Source organism: Falco biarmicus, chromosome 5 (assembly GCF_023638135.1).
Source record: "Falco biarmicus isolate bFalBia1 chromosome 5, bFalBia1.pri, whole genome shotgun sequence".
NCBI classification, from domain to species: domain Eukaryota; kingdom Metazoa; phylum Chordata; class Aves; order Falconiformes; family Falconidae; genus Falco; species Falco biarmicus.
The window spans coordinates 228,205-249,475 of record NC_079292.1 but is presented as its reverse complement, the minus strand read 5'-3'; the positions used below and the strand labels follow the sequence as shown (position 1 = coordinate 249,475).

The following is a 21,271-nucleotide window of genomic DNA, read 5'->3' as shown; positions in this document are numbered from 1 at the left end:
CCACTGGCAGGGCTGGATGGGTGCCGCCAGCAGGACTCGAAGGCTTGGGTGCTGCTGGTGGGACGTGAAGGCTCAGGTTCCACGGGCAGGACTCTCTGGCTCCTCAGCTGCTGGCAGCTCTCAACGTCTGGCGTGCTGTGGCAGGACTCGATGGTTTGGGTGCTGCCCACAGGACACTCTGACGCTGGCAGTACGTGATGCTGGCAGTGTTGCTGTGCAGTCCAAGTGAAGTCAAGGGGTGATTGTGACCCTCTGGTGACATCACAGTGCTCTCAGGGGTGCACCTACAGGTGCACCCAGGCGCTCGCCCAGCCTCAGAGACAGACCCTGCGATGCAAAGCCCCTCCGGCAGCGTTGCTTCACACCTCCGTGTCTGCTCAGGCCCCTTTCAGGCGGTCCCTGCTCCCGCTGGTAGTTGTGCATCACACGCTGGTGCAGCGGTTGGGGCTGGCAGAGCCCTCCGGGGGCCACCTGGTGCCAGCCCCTGTTGAAGGAGGGCCACCCTGAGCCGCATGGATGCTGGGCACCCCTGGAAAGAGCCAGGCTCCAGCTTCTTCACACCCTGCCTTCAGATAGTGATCTATATGGAGAAGGTGCCCTGGGCCTTCTCTTCTGCAGGCTGAAGAGTCCCATCTCTCCCAGCCCCTTCTCACCGGAGAGATGTGTTGTCCAGATGGTTGGCATCAGAAAGTTTGTGAAAAAGAAATATCACGGCCCAGGCCTTCCCTAGAGCCACACACCCACCACAGAAAGCCTTTGGAGACAATTGATGGAGAGATACGTCCAGAACTCTTTCCTACCTCTGCCGTGGGCCAGAGGCAGTGCTAGACCTTTGCCTCCCTCACTGGTGAGGGACTCCAGGACACATTTCACAAAGGTCAGAGGCTGCATCATCACTCCCATGCTAGAAAAAAAGAGCTGCCGAGATCAATCCCACTGTGGGCAGTTTCTCTTCTGTCTGTTGGCTCGCAGTTCTCACCCAAACTCTCGTGCTGTTCTGCACTGAAGCTAGGCAAGGTCTGGTCCTGACTTTCAGGACTGCCCCAAGTCCTCTCAAGTCAGCTGGATGGCACCATCAGAACTGGGTCCTGTGACAGGTCTCCCGGTCCCACAGCAAGATGTAGGTGCTCCCTCCGAACATTTGAGCCAAATTTCATTAGGCAGGAGCTGCAGTTTTCAGGGTATGTCCCTGCCACGCAAATCCATTCCTGACCCTGCTGCTTCTTGCAGCGTTATTCAGGTGGCGGAGAAGGGTCCGGGAGCTTGGATTGCAACCCAAGGCCTACTAATGAACAGGCACCACAAAGCCCCTCTCTAACCACTGCCAGAGCAGAGGGATGCACAGACCACTCTGCAATCACATCCAAGGACACAGCCAGAAAAAGAAAAGCTTTTTATTTCCTTTTTTTGGGTTGGGTTTTTTTTTCTGTAAATATACAATTACAGAAACCTCTGTGTAACATTCTCAACAGGACAGGCAGCTCCGCGGCGCTGGGGGCGAGCACAGGCAGCCAGTTCCTGGCTCTGCCGAGCTGTGCTCCGGAGCTGCCCCGCTCCTCGCCCTCCGCAGGAAAAACTGGCCCTCCTGGTGTCAGGGTGTTGCCTTTTTGTAGGTGACGTGGAGGTGCTGAGCCATGGGCTGCATACCGTTACAGAAACAGCAGGGAATAACTGCTGCATCCGTCATTGCATCTTTACAAATGGGACATAACAACTCCTCTGGAATGGGATCATCTGAGGAGGAGGAGGAAGGCTCCTCTGGTAAAAAGGGAGGCTTTTCCTTCTTCCCTCTAGCATAAGCTTCCCTGGAGGAGAGGGGGGTGAGGAGAGGAAAAAGACAAAATTGAAAGATGGCTAAAGGAAAACTTTTACAAGCTTTGGATTTTATCAAACTAAGGTGATAGATGGAAGCCTTCTCACGCCACATTGGCCTTCTACAACGTAGGCATTTAGGTTAAATGACTTTTCTAGAGCCACAATATCAAAAGAAGGAGGGAGGAACAGTTTTCCTTCTGCAGAACTCTCCTATCCATTGGATCAACTACAAAATGAGCTCAGACTGGAAAAACGATTGCTTGGCAGCTAGAGAGCAGGGGAAAGGAATCCCACCTCTCCTTTGCCAGAGGGTAAATGTAAATTGCTGGATCAGGGTAAAGTTCGTCCCCAAGTAATTTCATTTTGTAAATGAAAGAAGTCTGTGCTACAGCTTCTACAAGAGGAGATCCACGATAGAAAAAGGGAAGTGCTACCGAGTGCATTTTCCAGCAGCCACTCTTGAGAGCACACAGTAGGAATTTCTTAGTTTATAGCTACAGGAAAACTTCACTAAAAGTTAGAGCGGGAGGAAATCTCAGTCCAACAGCTATTTATTAAATTTTGCAAGAAGCCTTTGAAACATAAACCAGAAGCAAAAAAAGTTTTCAAAGAGAATGACGCCAACTGGAAACGCTACTGAAATGCCTTGCAGAAATACAGGTTTTTAGCATATCCCAAGGTCAGCCAGCTTCCAGGGGCATGAACATTAAGACCACCCTATTTTAATATTGTAAAGTATTGCAGGTCTTAATGTTAAGATACGATGATAATGTTTCCTCCCTCGTAATGGCAGAGGCTGGCCACCTCGGCTACGTTGCCACTCAGACATTTTTACATGGTTTATCTCATGCACTTTTTGGTCAGGCCAATGAATTCCACACTTACACATTAATAGTTGGTATTGCATTTTTCCTAGCCTTTGTCAGCATGGCACCCTTTGTATTGGGATCTTTCATCTCCATCATGAAACTTGTTGGAATTCCTGTGCTTCTTTTAATCCCGGGAAGAGACTCAACATTTTTGCCCTGTTAAGAATGGAAATGCAGACATCTCTCATCTTAAGACCCACACTTAATATGACATTGCAGTGATTATTTTAAGCAGTGAAAGCCTTTAATCCTCCCCTTTTACCTAGCATAAGGGTTGCTCGACTGAAATATCTACTTTCTTCAGTGAATATAGCCAGGGCGTACCACAGGTTTGAGCAGTGTTTTGGACCCACTCATTCTTTGGCTTAACTTCAGGACCCTTCAGGGTGAAATAGCCCTTTGCTCACCATCTGTTCGGAGCAGAGACACAAACCCGCTGCCCCTCCAAAATGCTTTGCAGAGTGAGAGCTTCATTCAGGGCTCTGAATCAGTCCCTGTGGCTTATTGATGCACGGACTCTGAGAGCAGATTGAAGACTTGAAGACAATCAAAGACACCTCAAAGACACTTTACTAAAATCAAGCAAGCCTTTTTACCTTTACAGCGGGCTGACGTATCAGCCTGTGATTGTGCTCAGTAATTTTCCACTGTAGCTCTTTTTTCTGTTGCAGACACAGCAACTTAGCAACTGCCTTTACCTACAAGGCCACGAGCTCTGCAGACAACTCCGTATCTTGAAGTTTCTCTTCTTGCTCCCATGACTTCTTTCCAACAAGCATAACTGTGTCTCTCTCCCAAGGTCAGTTTCTGCTCACTGATGCTGTCGAGCTAGCTCGAGAAATATCCACAAGTCCCTGGGGAAACATATTCACCATCTATGTTCAAGGTTAATCATAGATTAATAGCAGTATTGTCTAGGTTAAAGTAGCAAGATTAGTTGTTAGCAGCAGTGAAAACACAGGTGCAGCAATAACAATATAACCACGTCCATTGTACAATTCTTTCCATGATTGATTTAGCCTTCAACTGAGTTAATCAGTAGATAAAAATAAATGGGTATGTTAAACAGTAAGCAATAATCAAATAAGCCTGTTAGATGATTATGATTAGATATAAATGACTTTTATGATTTTGAGTCAAGAAGAGAACAGCATGACCTACACGGTCAACAACTGGATTGAATGACGAGGATCAGCTGATGGATGAGAATTAAAAGTACTTTTCGGCTGACCAAGAAGAACAGAACAATCGAAAACATGATGAAACTTTAAGTGGACTCTTATGACTGGACTTCAGGGATTATGTAATTGCTTTAAGAAATCTATCTAAGATGCAAAATGAAAAACTTCAAGTTGCCACTCACTGAGGTGATGCCCAACTCTGTATTGTGATTAAAAGCAAACCTAGAGAAACCCATTCGGCTTGTGGAAATTCTTTAATAATCCATCTATGAAAGCTGAATTCGTCCCTCTTGCATACACATTCAGTGACTGATGTTAAAAAGCATGAATACTCAGCCAGAGGCTTCTGGTAGTTAAAACTCACAGATATTCAATAGAGGGGGTCAACAAAAACATCTTGTTTTTATAGGAAATACTAAAAACTTTGAATGGTCATTGAACAGAGTTAGAAGCAGAAAAATTTCCAGTCCTACTGAAACAGACAAAAATAGGTGTGAAAGTTCACTGAGAAAGATCTATGGACATCTTTAATGACTATGAGCTAGAGAAAAGAAAATTTCACATTCAGAATTCCAGGCTTCCCTTGAATACGGAAGGGCTTTGCAACATTGCCATGTAACCTCTGTATTTCACCCCAAGAGAAACAATTCTTACTAGGAGTGTTCATGTCTTTGTCGCATAAATGCCAAGGTAAAAACCCTAAAAGGTTCAGTAACACCAGAAGCGCCCCACAACCTTACCCATTTTGTTGGGCAGTTCTTTCTATCGTGGCCAGGTTTTCCACAACGAAAGCAAATGTTCGATGGTGGAGGTGGATCCCAGGGGTCTTTCATGTAACTAGAAGTTTTTTGAAAAGGAAAAAAAAAAGGAAAAGGTATGCATGTATCTTTCTTCTTAAAACAAACATCTCTACAATGTTCCCATAACCTTCAAAGAACATACCTGACACTTCCTTGACGGGGTTGTATTCACAGCAAGACTGTACCATCATAGCCTGTACCTTATCCTCTTTGGTAGCATTGTCTTCAGCCAGGTTGTCAGTCTGTTTAACAGGTACTGATTATTTGACACTCATGTTAGGCTACAAATAGGCTCTCTTTGTACCTTACATAAAGACTTGTTGAACCAATCCAGTTTTCTTCCAAGCGGACTGAAGCTATGTGTAGAAAAAAGCACACCACCAGCATTTTGAAGCTGGCCTTTAAGCTCCAGACTGGTTGAAGAAGCTAGCCACGGTACATTTAACTGGGATGCATGCAAGTAGCATTAGTTATGTTTTGCAGCATTAAAAGGACACACAACTTAAGAGTTGTGGCAGATGCTTTTGCTTGCTGAAATTCAGCTTCAGACCCAGAAGCACTAAAAGGAATCAAGCTTTTGATAATCCCTTAGCAAGGGATTTAAGAATTTTCTGTTGGTACTGGATTTTCTGTTGGTTTTTGTCTGCCCACAAGCTCTGCTCCTGGCCAGGAAAAGGAGTCCTTAACAGCAGCTATTGCCAAGTGCAGTGGAACTGCAGGTCCAACACGTACTCAGAAGCTGCCCTTTGCTGATCTTAAATGATTCCAAAACCATCCTCAGCACTCCTTTTCAAAACAATCGCCCTTTGACACCCAAAAGGAAACCTTTGGGATCAGCGTGTCCCCAGGGAGGGCTCGACACAAAACCTCTGCGCAGACCTGCTGTCCTGTGATGCCTGCCAGCAGAGCTGGTGACGCGAGTGCTCCTTCCCCGTCTCCGTTGAGGATACTAAGGTTAGCAAAGCCCTCCTGTTTGTCTTGTTGACAGGCGTGCTCAGCCTGAAAGGCGGTGAGGGAGCGCTAACCGGCAGCCCTGCCAGCCAGCCTGAAGGGCAGGGGGGATGTGAAAAGCAGCTTGGGGCCGCCTGAGAACTAGCACAGGCATTTACGGAGGGAACGCGCGGGAGCAGGGTGTTCTCTCGCTTTCACTCGCTGGGAATGTGCAATCCATTCCTTCCCCCGGAATCTCTCACCTCTAAGTGAGAGACAGTCAACGTTTTAACTAATGTTTTACAAAATGCCTCTTTGTAAATACCTACACATACATACACATACACGTTCTGTTAAAGTAGCAAAGAGTATGTTTCCCAGAAAAGAAGCACCTGAATTTTGAGAAATTTTGAAGACTCTTTGATGGCCATCTGAATTGTGGACCGCATCATCTGATTTGTGGACCCCATTTTAAACTCTATTTAAGGAAAAGGAGGTATGGGAATGATACCATATGGAAATAGACAGTTAGGCATTTCACAGGAGTCAGAAAATGGTGCATCAGCCACAGCTGGTGACTACCAGCTCCAATATTTTGAAGATTAGGAAACTATTTCAAAAACTTGTTGACAAGTCTTTCCTAGAATTGTAATGCTCTTTCTAAGAAATCGTTCACGCAGTGCATTGCAAGCGTTGAAAAGCCCCTCATTCTTCTTCCTTGCAAAAAAAGAGAAAAAAACTGTTTACAGTTCTCTTCCTCTTCATTGTACTCCTCATTGTCATCTTCACCACTGTAGATGACAGTGGTGAAGACGTATATCAGTGCAGAGCGTGTTGGTCTTAAAATATTCTCTGGAATTCTGCGTGATTATTTATGATGGGCTGGATGCAGAATCCCTTCCTGAAGACCCCGTTGCAATGGGGCATCTACAGCAAAGAACATTCTATTTATTTGGTTAGGAGGGAACTAGAACATGAAATCCAGGTTCAGACCAGCAGGCACAGTTTTTAAATCATTATCAGGCTGAAGGAACACTTAAATGGACAGATTATGCCTTTTAGGAAAACTTGTCTGTGGTGGCTGGCAAAAACACTTCTTCCAGCTACAGAAAATCTGAAAAAAGATGGACATGACCTCCTCTGCATGGACAGGGGAGGCACTGCTGATTAAAGCCTTTAGATAGCATACAAAGCATGACTAACCCCTGATTTCTCATTTTTATAAAAAAAGGAGTAGTCTAAGGAGTTCTATAAAAAAGAAAGAAATGTTGTGGTTTATCTGTTTTTAAGCTTTTTGTGAGCTTTCCCAATCTTAATGGCTGTCCATTGCACGTCTAGTTAGAGCTCACAGAACAGAAGCCACTCTGTGTAGCTGTACCCTCAGCCCTCTGCACTACTGGCTTCTGCAGAAGCAGCAAAGGTACAAAGAAAAAAACCAAAACTCCGTTGGTGAGGGGTGTATGTATTTACCTGACACAATGTTATTATTGTCCAAGGAATTGCATTTTAAAGACTGATCTTCAGTTTTTGAAAATCACAGGCCGTCTTTACACTGCAGCACAGTGAAAATGTCACAGAGGTACCTTGGTGCCAAGAACCCAGCTCATCAGAGTGGTGGGCTTCTCCTCTGCCTCATTTAACCTGCTACCTCACAGACCTTGTGCTGGCCAAGTTCCGTGGTTCCCAGTGATGATCCCAGATTGACCGGAGCCAGATCAGGAGCTTCTACCCATTAGGTCTTAGGGTTGAGTCTTAGGGTTAAGTCTTAAGGTTAGGTCTTTAGGTTAAGACTTATGGTTATGTCTCAAGGTTAAGTCTTAGAGATAAGTCTTAGAGACACGCTGTAACTCGCCAGTGTACTTTATTTATTGAGAACTAACATTAGAAAGACACGGCATAACCACAAGTCAATAATATCTACTAATGGTGGAGGAGAGGTCTGTCTTGAAGAAGGCTGGAAAACATGACCATTCAAACCATGCTGACGCAGCTGATACAGAACTGGACTGGACGAATACATCGATGACAGCAACAATGCTGTAGTCAGGCTTACATTTGAATATCTGCAATTGTAATCAGATTCTCTGTCCTCCATAAATCTGAGGAATACAGCAGTAATACCTGGAGCACAGAGAGCAGCTTAGGGTGAAATCAAACTTAGAAAGGTAACTACCAACATTTGGGAATGTGCCCAACTGCTTTCTGAGCTTCAGGTTTGGAAAAGATCAACTGCTCCTTCACCGTCCTGGCACAAAAGGCAATACGCTTTAGGACGTTGCTCTTTTTCTCTTGCCCGACACAGGCATTGTCTTTAGGAAACTAATAGGAATCACTTAAGAATGAAACTTCTTGTTCGCACGGTTTGCCAGCTGGCCACTCTCAGTCTTTCCTCTGGAGACAGCATGCAGCCCCGCCACCCCCACCCCTCTGGGGTGTAAGAATACCCTGCCCCCCCGCCCCCAAACAAAGGAAGCAGTCAAACACTGGGACTCGGACTGCTGGCAGATGGGAACCAATTACCAGTTCACACTGCAATGTGTCTCTCCGTTTACTCTAAAAGCAATACAAGCAAAAGCATAAAATAAGGAATCTCTCTGCATAGAGGAAACAGGATGGAGAACTTGACTCTCAGAAAAACCAACCCCAAGAACAAACCCAATTCAAACGTCTGAACAGCTACCACTGTTGGACTTTGAATGCCACGTCCCAGCGGGCTGAAAAATCTAAGTCTGCTTTGGGACAGATACATTCAGATCTGCCCTGTCACAACACAATTTAACAGCAGCTTTAACAAGAAAGAGACAACCGGAATGCCTCCGTAAACCAACAGCCACAAAGAAGGTGAACGCACTGAAACCCCTCCCAAAGAACACAACGCGTTATGGCTACTTACCCAAGGTCTGTCTTGCCGGTAGCTTTAACTCCTCTAACAGGGACTCTCCTAACAGTTACCGATGAGTGCCTTGGAATCAGGGCATTGTCATCTGTGTATTCTGAAAACAACATCAATACAGAGAAAGCATCAGTCAGTTCGTAAGAGTGATATTAATATGTCATGACATAGCACTTCAGGGAACCCTTTACGGATAGAAAAGCAACATTTTACACACAGCGTCATGCTTTTATCGTGTCCACACACTCACGGTACCTTTCCAGAAATCTTCAGGTCTGATAGTCAAACACAAGCAGCAAAATCTTTTCCATTTGTTTTGAATCGTTTCAATGCCAACAGCAAAATGGTCTCTAAAGTCACTAAAGCAGAGTCTGCTAAAACATGAGGCTCTTTCCTGATCTAACTTTCATTGCTTTTGCTCCTGTTAGCTTACAAAACCCTAGAACATGTCTCTATAATAGCGAGCACGGAAGAGGACACCCCCACCCCGCCTCCCACCTTTTAAAACACATCCCAACCATCCATTTTGCCTTCCCACCATCTTCAAAAAGAGTCCACCATCTCTTTTTTTCCCCCCCAGTGATGTGTAAAATCCTGTTCACTTTTAGCTTCTATTAGCATTGCTTCTATTACGAGATTTCCGTGATCACGCGGCTCGGAAAACTCTGAACAAGTTGGCCATCTTCACTCAAGGTTCACTGAAGGGTCTTTCCAAGATCATGCCAACATTTAGTCAGGACTCCTGAACAAAGTTATAAAACCCACTACCATATCTCCACAGGGAGGATCTCCAAGAACCCCCTTTAGGCAGGACATCCAGGCCTAGTTCTTTCCTTCATCTTCTGAAGGTGACTTTAAGCACGTAGATGCTGTCCAATAAAAACGGAAAGTCACGGTTATGTATAAAACCCCAAAATCTGGCATACACATAAATGACACCGGAATGTATTCCTTAGCTTTGCTCTGACAACCGCTGGGGAATTTTTTGCATTTTCACGGGGAAAACACCCTTACAAAAGTTCCAGTAAGCATCTGTGTCACAACCTGTACGTCTGCCTCTACCTGCGTGTCTGTCTCTACTGCTGTATATGACACGCGATCCCGTAACACCCCCAAGACCCCTAACACCGTGCTGTTAAGTCTCCTCACAGATACTCTCCTGAACATACTTTACCTATCTGTAGGTAAACAGCGTGTTTAGGTCCAACCACTTGAAAGGCTGGGGCCAAAGTTACAGTTACCGCAGCAGGCATGTTATTCTGTTTAAGTTTTAATACATCAAACAGGGAGAGGAAAAAATCCTATGAGTACACATTGTAACGACAAGACTGTTGTGGGAATGTCACAGAACCACAGGAAAAAAGAAAAAAAACCCAACCGATAAAATTTGAATGTTTAAGGAATGGAGACGGTTTCCAAGTCTTTGTATTTCTGACAAGTCATATTCCAAAGTCTTTAATCACATGCAAGCTTTGCCAGACGGTAGATTACCAAACTGAAACAGCACACTCAGTAATACAAAACCATTACCGTCTCTGAGAATCAAGCACCATTTCTCAGATTCAAAAGAACTTAGGGTTTCTCTAAGAACATTTCTAGGTATATTCACCATAACTGATCTGCCATAAAACTTCAGTACTGCCCTGACACCGTTTAACACGCAGTACCACGACAAAAATGCACCGTTTGAAAGAAATGAAGAAATGATGCTCAATAGCATCTGAATGAATGTGTAGCATGGTGCAGCAAAGAAGCTGTATTAGCAAGAAATGCCAAGTATACTTTAGACAGAACACTCGTCTACAAGATGGCTTTCCAGGGTCTGCATAGATTCTCACTCACAGATACACTCTTGATCCAAAACGTTGCTACTGAGCAGTTTCTGCAGCAGCCAAGCACCGCTTTTCCAATGCGGTGGAGTAAAAGTAGCTGAAGACAAAATTCAGTCACCAAACCCATTTTTTTTTCCCCTTTAAATTAGCCACCCACTCCTTTTCTATCACGTTCAGCCTTCTCTGCCGGCTTTCAAAGAAATCTGGCAGGTCTGTGATGACAAGGCATTGTCCCACATTCCCTTATCGTTTTAGCTAGAAGGGTTCCCAGAAACCAAACCTCTTCCACGCGCGGTGTCGCACACGGACCCCGTACGCTGCTGTGCCTGGCTGCGCACACAGCCCTGACGGCAGCTGCCAGCGCACAACCACGGAAGAGCAGCTCTGAGGCCCCAGCACAAGTCACCGCTGCCGGCCGTGGCCCAACCGCCTCACTGGCCGCCTGCGCCATCGCCAGCCGGCCGGTCCCCGGTCCCCGCGCCCGCCGCCCCCACGCACCTTCCATGGTCTGGGCGTTGGTGACCTGCAGGTCGCAGTGGGTCGCCTTCAGCCTCTCGCGGCCCATGATCTGGTGCCTGAGGTCGCGCAGGGAGATGTGGGGGCCGTGAAAGGTGACCACATCGGAGTTCAGCCTGGAGGAGAACTTGTAGTGGACACACGACATGGCCGGGGCCAGGCGGTGCCCGCTCCGCGATGGCACCTCACGCAGCAGCTGGCCTCGCGGCCCCCACAGCAGGTCAGGGCCCACCGAGGGGCTGGGGCCAGCAGCGCGGGCTGAGCCCGCCGGCTCCTCCTCGCAGCCCCGGTGGGAGGACGATGGGGACAGGCCCTGGCTCGGCCTCCGCTCCCTCCTCGCACCAGCGCTGCCAGGCCAAGCTGCTCGCTATGGCAACCCAGGCGGCTCCGCATTGTGACAGAGGGGCTCAGGGGGCCACTCAGCGCCCCTGGGGGAGGGGCCTTCATCAGCCCCGCCTGGGCCGCCGGTGTCCCTGCTGTCCCCCAGCCTGTCACCGCCCCGTGCCCTGTCACCCCCCAGGGCTCCGGTGTCCCTGCTGTCACCCCCTGGGGCCTTCACCACCCAGCGTCACCTGTCAGCCCTTGCGCCTGTGGGGGCTCTCCCAACAGCCCTGGGCACATCACTGCCCCGTGCCCTGTCACCCCCAGGCTGTCACGGCTTGCTGTCCCCTCCTGTAACCCCCAGGCTGTCAAAGCCTGCTGTCCCCTCCTGTCACCCCCCAGGCTGTCACGGCCTGGTGTCCCCTCCTGTCACCCCCCAGGCTGTCAAAGCCTGCTGTCCCCTCCTGTCACCCCCCAGGCTGTCACTGCCTGCTGTCCCCTCCTGTCAACTCCCATGCTGCTACTGCCTGCTGTCCCCTCCTGTCACCCCCAAGCTGTCCCCAGCCGCTGACCCTTCCCGTCACCCCCAGGCTGTCCCCAACAGTTGTTCCCTCCTGTCACCCACCAGGCTGTCCCCACCAGCTGTCTCTCCCTTCACCCCCCAGGCCTGTTACTACCAGCTGTCCCCTCTTGTCACCCCCAGGCTGTCCCCACCTGCTGTCCCCTCCTGTCCCAAGGCAGCCTGGGGGAGATGCTGGGGCTCTGCCGAGTGGCACTTGGCTGCCTGCACCGCAGGGACAGCGCAGGGAGGGGACATCTCAGGGTGTCGCAGTGTTGTCCTTGTTGTACTCCTCCATGGTATTAATGATGGTTCCTTTTGTAACTGGCTTTTATTCACTCTGTCTGACGGGGCTTCCTCTGGTAGAACCAGTGCCAAGAGGAAAAAAGGGCGCAGTCCAGTCGCAACGGGCGCGGTGCACACTGTCATCTTTTGTAATGCTTCATAAAATAGCTTTTATTTAAATTCTGTATCCGCAGTATTTTTTCCAAAAATGTTCAGTTAAGGGAAGATGAGAGAAAGGGTGAGTCCACTAGCACGAGCGGGGAGAGCCATGTGACCTTGACCTTGAGCGGGGATAACCACGTGACCTTGACCTAGAATGACAGCCCCGACTCTTCTCTCTGCCTCTTCTTGGATATGGTGGTGATCGTGGTTAGGAATGAGAGGGGGCATGACTAGATGATTGAGAGCAGCAGCGAGGGTGGGAAGGACCTGATCTTGACTTGCAGTAGGTATGCGAACTTCTAGAGCGAGAAGAACTGGCATAGGGAGACCTGGACCTTAAAAAACAAAACGCAACACAAAGGAAATGAATGAAGTTAATTCAAAACAGTCACTCACACCATTTTTTTTTCTCCCAAATTTGTTTGGGTTTGGGGTTTTTTCCTCTCCATACGCTTATGTCAAAGCTTCTTTCAGCTGCTGATATACTGCTGCTGCAAACCGAAGAGCATGGCGGCGTGTAAAGGTTTCTGCTTACGAGCCAGAACGGCTGCTGCTGTGGTAGTGTAAAAACACGCAGGAAGGGTAAGTCTGTTCCCACTCACTTCTATCGCATGGACTGCCCTAGCTATGGATGGATTTCAGGGGTGTCTACTGGTCTCTGCTGGTACATGGACATGCAGATGTCTCACTACCCAGCATCCACCTGCAGCGCAAATCACTCTTGTTGCCGTAAGATGCAAAACAAGTGAGTCTTAATGGCTACAGCGCAGTATCAACTGTCAGGAAAGCAGGGTTTAGCCTGGAGGCAGTAAAGCTCCATTTGAAAATGCCAGCTTAGTCTATTTAACTTCACTACGTATTTGGCAATTTGTACAGCATGCAAAATGCCCCACTTCTAGCCAGTGGTAGCCAAATTCTGCACATACCTCTAGCTCCAACCAAGGCCGGTGACTGCATTTCAAGAAAAATCCTAGCTAAAAGCTTCTAAACTCAGTCTCCAGTAAGCTGACGGAATGCCACTACTCTGGGAAAGATACTGACAGCATTACTACAGAGAGCTCTTCAGATTCCTGCCCAAGGGCTTTTTAAGGACAGAAGACAGCAGCTATCTTTAGATTTTTCTTCACGAGTTATTCCACGTATGTTCATTCCTCCTCCAACTTAAGATTTCCTTACGCAAGTCTGATCTTTTAATTTGTAAGAAAAATTTAAGGATGTCAGCAGAATCTGAGCAAAAGGCGCCAGTTTGCAGTCCAGGTTGCAATCCGTCTGTGCGAGATTAGACGACAGAGGCAACAAAGGCAATTCCTCTCACGTATCTCCTCCAAAGTGCTTTGAGGTAACAGTTACAGTCAGAGCACGGAGGCACAGGAATCCACACCTGTCCAGTTTCTAGCCTCCTCAGGGCTGTCAGGAGGCGAAGCATGTCACTACAGAGAAGCTTTGGCAAAAGAGACACCCGTTCCTTCTCAACTGCTGCCCAGTTATAACTATCAGTCACCTGTAATCCCTGCCATCTTTGAGCTAGTGACCTACATGTGGAGCTCCCATCACTGCTCGTCCCTTGAACCATCCAACCCACCTCAGGATAGAGAGGTGGACTGGAACTCCTCCTGATTCTTCTAGACAATCTGCTTCTCCGTTAGGGACATGCAACGCAATTACCTGGGAAATGAATGCCTGCGCTCCTCCTGAAACTCCTCACGTGCCACCAATTCCATAGAAGAAGTGTTTGTGAACACTTCGGGTCTGGGCTTTTTCTCTTCCCTGTTAAAATCAGTTTGACCATTATTACAATTATAGTTGGATATTTATTCCAAACAGACACCAAAATACAAAACACGGCCAAGATGAGAAAATGTTTACTGCATGTAATGCCAAACACGAACATCCTAGTCAAGCAAAACGAGTTTAGAATTCCCCCAGGATTCAGGGAAAGTTCTACAACTCCATTTGTCTTGCTTGAGTTTTGCACATTTACCATCTGCAATGAAAAGGTCTGCTGGATAAAACACGATGCCATTTTTGCTTCTGCCAGATGCACTTTAGTGTAACTGCAGTCCAAGGTGCTAACGAAATACCAAAGCGCAAACCCGTGCAACTTCCTGGAGCCAAACACTTACTCCTTTTGAAGTCTCCATTGTTCCCGTAAAACTCCTCCCTAGACAAGGGAGGCCAACGGCATCCTGGCTTCTGCCTGAAATACGGTGGCCAGCAGGACCAGGGAAGGGATTGTCCCTCTGTACTCAGCCCTGGTGAGGCTGCACCTCCAACACTGGGTTCGGTTTTGGGCCCCTCACTACAAGAAAGACACTGAGGTGCTGCAGTGTGTCCAGAGAAGAGCAACAAAGCTGCTGAAGGCTCTGGAGCACAAGTCCTGTGAGGAGCAGCTGAGGGAACTGGCGTTGGTTAACCTGGGGAAAAGGAGGCTGAGGGGAGACCTCACTGCTCCCTGCAACTACCTGAGAGGCAGCTGTAGTGAGGTGGGGGTCGGTCTCTTTTTTTCCCAGGTAACAATTGATAGGAGGAAAGGAAATGGCCTCAAGTTGCGCCACAGGAGCTTGAGATGGGATATTCGGGAAAATTCCTTCACCAAAAGGTTTGTCAAGCGTTGGAACAGGCTGCCCAAGGAAGCGGTTGGGTCACCATCCCTGGGTGTATTAAAAGAAATGTAGAGGTGGCGCTTAGGGACCTGCTGTAATGGCAGACTTTGTAGGTTTAGGTTAACTGCTGGACTCAATGATCTTAAAGGTCTTTTCCAACTAAACCTAAATGACCCTGTGATTCTATAAAGAAAGTGCTGGTGTCGCTGGGAGGGTATTTGAATGAGTCGCTGGCCGTGCTGTTGGCTGATGACATGTTTGCAGGAGCTGGGGGATATTCTGGAGCGGGGCGGGGGTATACCCAGCAGATGGAGGCTGACCAGGTGGAAACTGAGGAGGTAGTGGTGGTGGTGGTACCGCCAGCGGGAAAGGAAGCGCCTGGGGTGGGGGAGGATGCAAGGGAGGTGGAGGCACAGGTACAGAGGCTGCTGTTGATGATGGCAGTGTCGGGGCCTGAGTCCTCTGGGTACGTGTGCTACGTGGATGTCCTCCATTTGAACTCCCAGAGAAACCCAAACCCGCGTGTCACTGTCACACTCTGCCCTGATTTTAAAGAGGAATGTGAATGAAGCGGGAGCACGGTGGCGAGCCCTTCTTGTTCTCAACCTGAGCATTTTTCTGGCAGCTTCCTGTCCATTTGAGCCTACCCTCATTTCTGGATCCTCACACTTGCCTTCCACATCCTCACCCCAAGTAGTTGCCTCAGGCTTCTCCCCCTACATTCAGCTTTGTGACTGTGGGCAGAGGCTGCCCATGCTTAAAGGAGACTCCTATCTCCCAGGTGCCAGGTGCCCACGGCTCCTCTGCCACTCCTCGATACACTTCCTACTTCACACTTCCGAGCTTCAAAGTACTGCACAGATATTAACCAAGCTTCTCTCCAACTTCCTTTCAATTCTTCCCCACAAACTTCCTAGGTTGTTGCCTCGTGATGATCTGTTTGGCCTGGTCTTGTCCCTGAACTGTTCTTTCCTTGCTTACTGAACCTGAGAATTTTAGGTATCTCTGGGACGGATTGCTGTGTTTTCTTTTGATTTATCTTTAAGATTTTATAAACACGATGCACACTTATAATCTATCCATAACAAATACATACCAAAAGGAAGAACTAACTGGTAGGGCAATAACAGCAAAAACAGATTCCTCTCTCTCCAACGGAGAGAAAGCAGCTTGGCTATTTGAGATGACTAGACTAAAGAAATTCAAAATGGTCATAAAAAAACAGCACTGACTCTTCCAACAATTTGCTCCATCACTAAGTCATTAAGAATCAAATGTTGGAGGCTGACTTCAACTGGGAAATCAGTTTCTTCAGCCCTATCCAGCCAGTAAGTAATTCGAAAGGGTGGCTTTGCACCTCATCCTGTCGTTATGTTTAATTTTGATATATACTTACGGTTTCCTCCAAAAGCGTTTCTTTTTCAGAGTCTACTTTTGGGTCACATACTGGAGTTTTATTTGTAATCGTTTTACTGCAAGCACAGATCCCCTTTGTTAGAGCCAACTCAAGCTGAGCCACTTAAAAATGAATTGCCACTTGTATTCTCCACAGCTATCTGTGCATACGCATTTCATTATAAATCAGCTACTGTAGAAGTAATGTAGGTGTTACAGCCTGGTTTAACAGGTTACAAGTCGTCAGAGACTGAATTTCTGTGAAATACTTACAGTCCCCAGCCTGGTCTGCCACCTGCTGAGCGAACCGCACTGGCTCTCATCGGATGACCTTTTGGAGTGGGGAGAGGAAAAAGAAATAAATCCCATTCAGTTCATCTGAAGATAATTTTTTTAGAAGAAATTCTAAAGTTACGGTCACTCACCAGGTGTGGGTATTTTTTGCTCTTGGGGGCCCAGAAGACATGGTACTGCCGGTTGTCTTGCTACAGGAACCGGAAAGCCCTTGTGAATAAATGCAAACAGTTGGAAAATAAGCTCTAATAAATACTGTATTTCAAAAGCATATGTTGAAATAAAACTTAACAGACCGCTGACTGACAGAGAGGAAGATTTAGAAAGTTTGGTGGCAGTCACCTGAGCAGCAGGTGTCACAGTCACAAGTGGTCGTGCAGGCGGTGACGGCGGCTGTCGCTGCTGCTGCTGCTGAATCTCCTTATGGAGCCCTGTTGTGTAGCCGGTTCCATTGTGGAAGTTGTTCACAGCCTAGAGGCAGAAGAACATGGACAAAAAGATCAAAGTGTCAGATTATGATGACAATAGATGAAGAAAAGCCTCCACAGGGTAAAATGACTTGTACAGTCCTGTACATGCTATCAAGCCTAGAGTAAAGCAGCACACAGAGATAGGAACACATCACATGAAACACTGCTATTAAGGACTGGTAGCTCAGAGTATCTGTAGTTAAAGGACTTCAGTGTTAACAGCGAATCTGAGAGGCAGGCAAGCATGTTTAGACAAAAGTTTGACCTGAGTTTGCCTGATTATCTCTAAAGAGTTGTCAGCTTCTGTAACAACAGACAATGCATTTGAAAAGTAAATGCAGCCTTATTCAGTTTATCCTTCTTTAAGGAGATGTCAATAATTTCCTCCCTTTCAGCTTTTTACAAACAGACTTTCCTTACAAACAGTTGATGAAAAAGTCACCACGTTACCTGGCGCAGGAAGTTGTTGGCAACTAAAGCGTCAGGAGAAACACCTGTCTGATGACACGCCGGGCAAGTATGTTCCTCCGATTCCAGTAAAGCTGTTCTAATACCTGTGTGTAATTAGAAGCGTCAAAATAGGTTTCAGCCAAAGTAGGGAAATCTTTGGGGTTCTCATCAATTACAAGAACACACAGACGATTAATGGCTGGATATGGTCTTGAATGGAGAGCATGAAGCTATAAATGTTCATTAGTGTAAAAAATGCCCAGTATGCAGCAAATCGCTATACAGTTTTGACATTTCCCTGTTGTAACAGCTGAAGACCATAGAGTGGGCTGTGTCCTGATGTTTGGACTAGTCTTTTTTCTACTACCGAGTACAGCAAGAAGCCACCAACATCAAGGCTAATGAACAAAGCACATCTCAAAAAGCCATGAGTCGGTTCGAGTTTTGAAGGTTTAACCAACTCCTGTGGCAAAGAATGTAGATTAAATGCCCGACTGCCTGTTTGTGGCGGACCAGAGTCAGTCACCAGAGCTGGCTCTATAGTTGTGTATGAGAGAAAGAGCTGTGGACAAACTACGTGCATTCCATATCTAATACTGTATTCACCTGCACAATTATGCACTCTTCTCGTACTCGACCTTCCGCATGTGAAGAAGATTTGACTAGATACACAGAAAGGGAAAAAAGCTCTTTGGCCTTTGGGTTTTTTTTTCCCCCCCCCCCATTACGGAGAAGAGGCCTTTCCTACTCCGGGCGTACTGAAGTATGAACTAGACCTGGTAGCACAGGTGATCTCCTATTCCTGCTTTCAGAAGATCTGATGTGGTGTTTTGGATTAAAAAACACGGGAGGGGAGTTTACTCCTTACATTACATTACGCACTTACATTCGTCACAATAACTTGCTCCACAGCATGGAATAAGCGCTGCATCCGTCACTGGATCTTTACAAATGGGACATAACAACTCCTCTGGAATGGGATCATCTGAGGAGGAGGAGGAAGGCTCCTCTGGTAAAAAGGGAGGCTTTTCCTTCTTCCCTCTAGCATAAGCTTCCCTGGAGGAGAGGGGGGTGAGGAGAGGAAAAAGACAAAATTGAAAGATGGCTAAAGGAAAACTTTTACAAGCTTTGGATTTTATCAAACTAAGGTGATAGATGGAAGCCTTCTCACGCCACATTGGCCTTCTACAACGTAGGCATTTAGGTTAAATGACTTCTCTAGAGCCACACTATCAGAAGAAGAAGGAGGGGGGAACATTTTTCCTTCTGCAGAACTCTCCCATCCGTTGGATCAACTACGAAATGAGCTCAGACTAGAAAAATAATTGCTTGACAGCTAGAGAGCAGGGGAAAGGAATCCCACCTCTCCTTTGCCAGAGGGTAAGTGCAAATTGCTGGATCAGGGTAAAGTTCGTCCCCAAGTAATTTCATTTTGTAAATGAAAGAAGTCTGTGCTACAGCTTCTACAACAGGAGATCCATGACAGAAAAAGGGAAGTGCTACCGAGTGCACTTTCCAACAGCCACTCCTGTCAGCACACAGCAGTAATTTCTTAGTTTATAGCAACAGGAACACTTCAGCCCGTTTCACACATGAGATTTGTTAAAAGTCAGAGGAGGAGGAAATCTCAGTCCAAGGGCTATTTGTTAAATTTTGCAAGAAGCCTTTGAAACATAAACCAGAAGCAAAATGAGCATTCAGAGAGAATGATGCCAGCTGGAAACACTACTGAAATGCCTTGCAGAAATACAGGTTCTTAGCATACCCCAAGGTCAGCCAGCTTCCCGGGGCATGAACAGTAGGACTACTCTATTTCAATATGGGAAAGTATTGCAGATTTTAAGGTTAAGATACGACAGTAGTGCTTCCTCCCTCGTAATTAGAGGCTGGCCACCTCGGCTGCATTGCCACTCAGACATTTACGCATGGTTGCTCTCATTCGCATTTTGGTCGGTCCGATTAATTCCATACTTACGCATTAATAGTTGGTATTGCGTATTTCCCAGCCTTTGTCAGCATGGCACCTTTTGTGTTGGGATCCTTCACCTCCACCAGGAAACTCCTTGGAATTCCGGTGCTCCTTTTAATTCTGCAAACAGGCTCCACATTTTTGTCCTGTTGAGAACAGAAATGCAGACATCTCTCCTCTTCAGACGCACACTTAAAATGACGTTTCAGAGATAATTTTAAGCAGCGAAAGCCTTTAATCCCCTCCTTTTACCTAACATAATGGCTGCTCGACTCAAACTCCTGCTTTCCCCAACGAGCATAGCCAGGACGTACCACAGGTTTGAGCAGAGTTTTGAACCCAGTCGTCATTCTTTGGCTTAACTTCAGGACCCTTCAGGGTGAAACAGCCCTTTGCTCACCGTCCGCTCAGAGCAGAGACACAAACCTGTTCCCCCTCCAAAGCCCCTGGGCAACGTGTGAGAGCTTAATTCAGGGTCTCCAAATCAGCCCCCATGGAAACTTACATTCACATCTATATAGGAAGGCTGAATTCATCCCTCCTGCACGTACATTCAGGGACTGATGTTAAATGGCATGAATATTCAGCCAGAGGCTTCTGTAGTTAAAACTGACAGATACTCAATAGACGGGGTCGACAGAAACCTCTTGTTTTTAGAGGAAATACCAACAACTTTGAACTGTCATTAGAAAGAGTTAGAACCAGGAACATTTCCAGTACTATTGAAATAGATACAAATATGTATGAAAGTTCACTGAGAAAGATCTATGGACATCTTTAATGTCTGTGACCTAGAGAAAAAAAACGTTTCACATTTAGAATTCCAAGTTTCCCTTGAATTTGGGAGGGCTTTGCAACATTGCCATGTAACATTTCGCCCCGAGAGAAACAATTCTTACTGGGAGTGTTCATGTCTTTGTCACATAAATGCCAAGGTAAAAAACCCTAAAAGCTGGGTAACACCAGAGGCCTGCCCCAATCTTACACTATTTACCGGGCAGTTCTTGGCATAGTGGCCAGGTTTTCCACAGCAAAAGCAACTGGATGATGGTGGAGGCAGATCCAAGGGTTCCCTCAAGTAACTAGAAGGTTTGGGGAAAAAAAGGAAAAGCTATGCATGTGTCTCTCTTCTTAAAAGAAACATCTCCATACTTCTTCCATAACCTTTGAAGGTCACATTTGATACTTACTTGGATGGATCGTATTCATGGCAGGACTGTATCATCATCGCCTTTATCTTATCCTCTTCGGAAGCATTGGCTTCAGCCAGGTTGGCAGTCTGTTTAACAGGTAATGGTTATTTGACACACACATTAGGCTACAAATAGGCTCTCTTTGTACCTTACATAAAGACTTGTGAAGCCAATCCAAGTTTTGTCCAAGCGGACTGAAGCTATGTGTAGAAAAAAGCCCACCAGCCAGCATTTTGAAGCTGGTCTTTAAGCTCCAGACTAGTCAAAGAAGCTAGCCATGGTACATTTAACTGAGAAAGATGTGTGCAAGTAGCAGTATTTACATTCTGCAGTGTCAAAAGGACACACAACTTCAGAGTCGTGGCAGTTGGTTTTGCTTGCTGAAATTCAGCTTCAGACCCAGAAGCATTAAAAGGAATCAAGCTTTCTATAATCCCTCAGCAAGAGAAAAGATTCTTTTCAGCAGACATCTGACCATCATGTGCTGTAGGCAGTCCAAACCGCACGGTTCCGCCCCCTCCCCCACCGCCACTCGCTTCTTCATAGGAAGTGACTGAACTACAATTTTTTTCCAGTTGGCACTGTCCTTTTAACACGCAAATTGTAATATAAACCTTACGCAGAACTAGATCTTCGAACTATGGAAGCCAGATGGGTTTTTTTACACAGTACTTCTTCAAATGTTTCTATTACACACTAGTCCAGATACAAGCAGGGTCAAAGGGGGTGACTGT

General features: G+C 46.7%; 1 protein-coding gene and 1 long non-coding RNA gene across 4 annotated transcripts; both read right to left on the bottom strand.

Annotated features, from left to right (window-relative positions):
* Positions 1 to 4,392: 4,392 nt before the first annotated feature.
* On the bottom strand, positions 4,393 to 11,055 carry LOC130149622 (E3 ubiquitin-protein ligase RBBP6-like). Its single transcript, XM_056339459.1, has 5 exons — positions 10,819 to 11,055; positions 8,489 to 8,588; positions 6,343 to 6,455; positions 4,808 to 4,921; positions 4,393 to 4,406 (listed from the first exon to the last, which is right to left on the bottom strand). Exons 1-5 carry the CDS (start codon positions 10,982 to 10,984, stop codon positions 4,393 to 4,395), a joined length of 507 nt encoding a protein of 168 aa, XP_056195434.1. The 5' UTR covers positions 10,985 to 11,055.
* Positions 11,056 to 13,668: 2,613 nt separating this feature from the next.
* On the bottom strand, positions 13,669 to 16,667 carry LOC130149532 (uncharacterized). 3 transcript variants are annotated; one of them, XR_008821944.1, is made up of 3 exons: positions 16,587 to 16,667; positions 16,435 to 16,492; positions 13,669 to 13,828 (listed from the first exon to the last, which is right to left on the bottom strand). It is a non-coding gene; the product is annotated as an uncharacterized LOC130149532 (long non-coding RNA). The 3 variants fall into 3 exon arrangements; XR_008821945.1 differs by lacking the exon at positions 13,669 to 13,828 and having other exon boundaries at positions 16,431 to 16,492; XR_008821946.1 differs by lacking the exon at positions 13,669 to 13,828 and having other exon boundaries at positions 16,431 to 16,477.
* Positions 16,668 to 21,271: the final 4,604 nt, after the last annotated feature.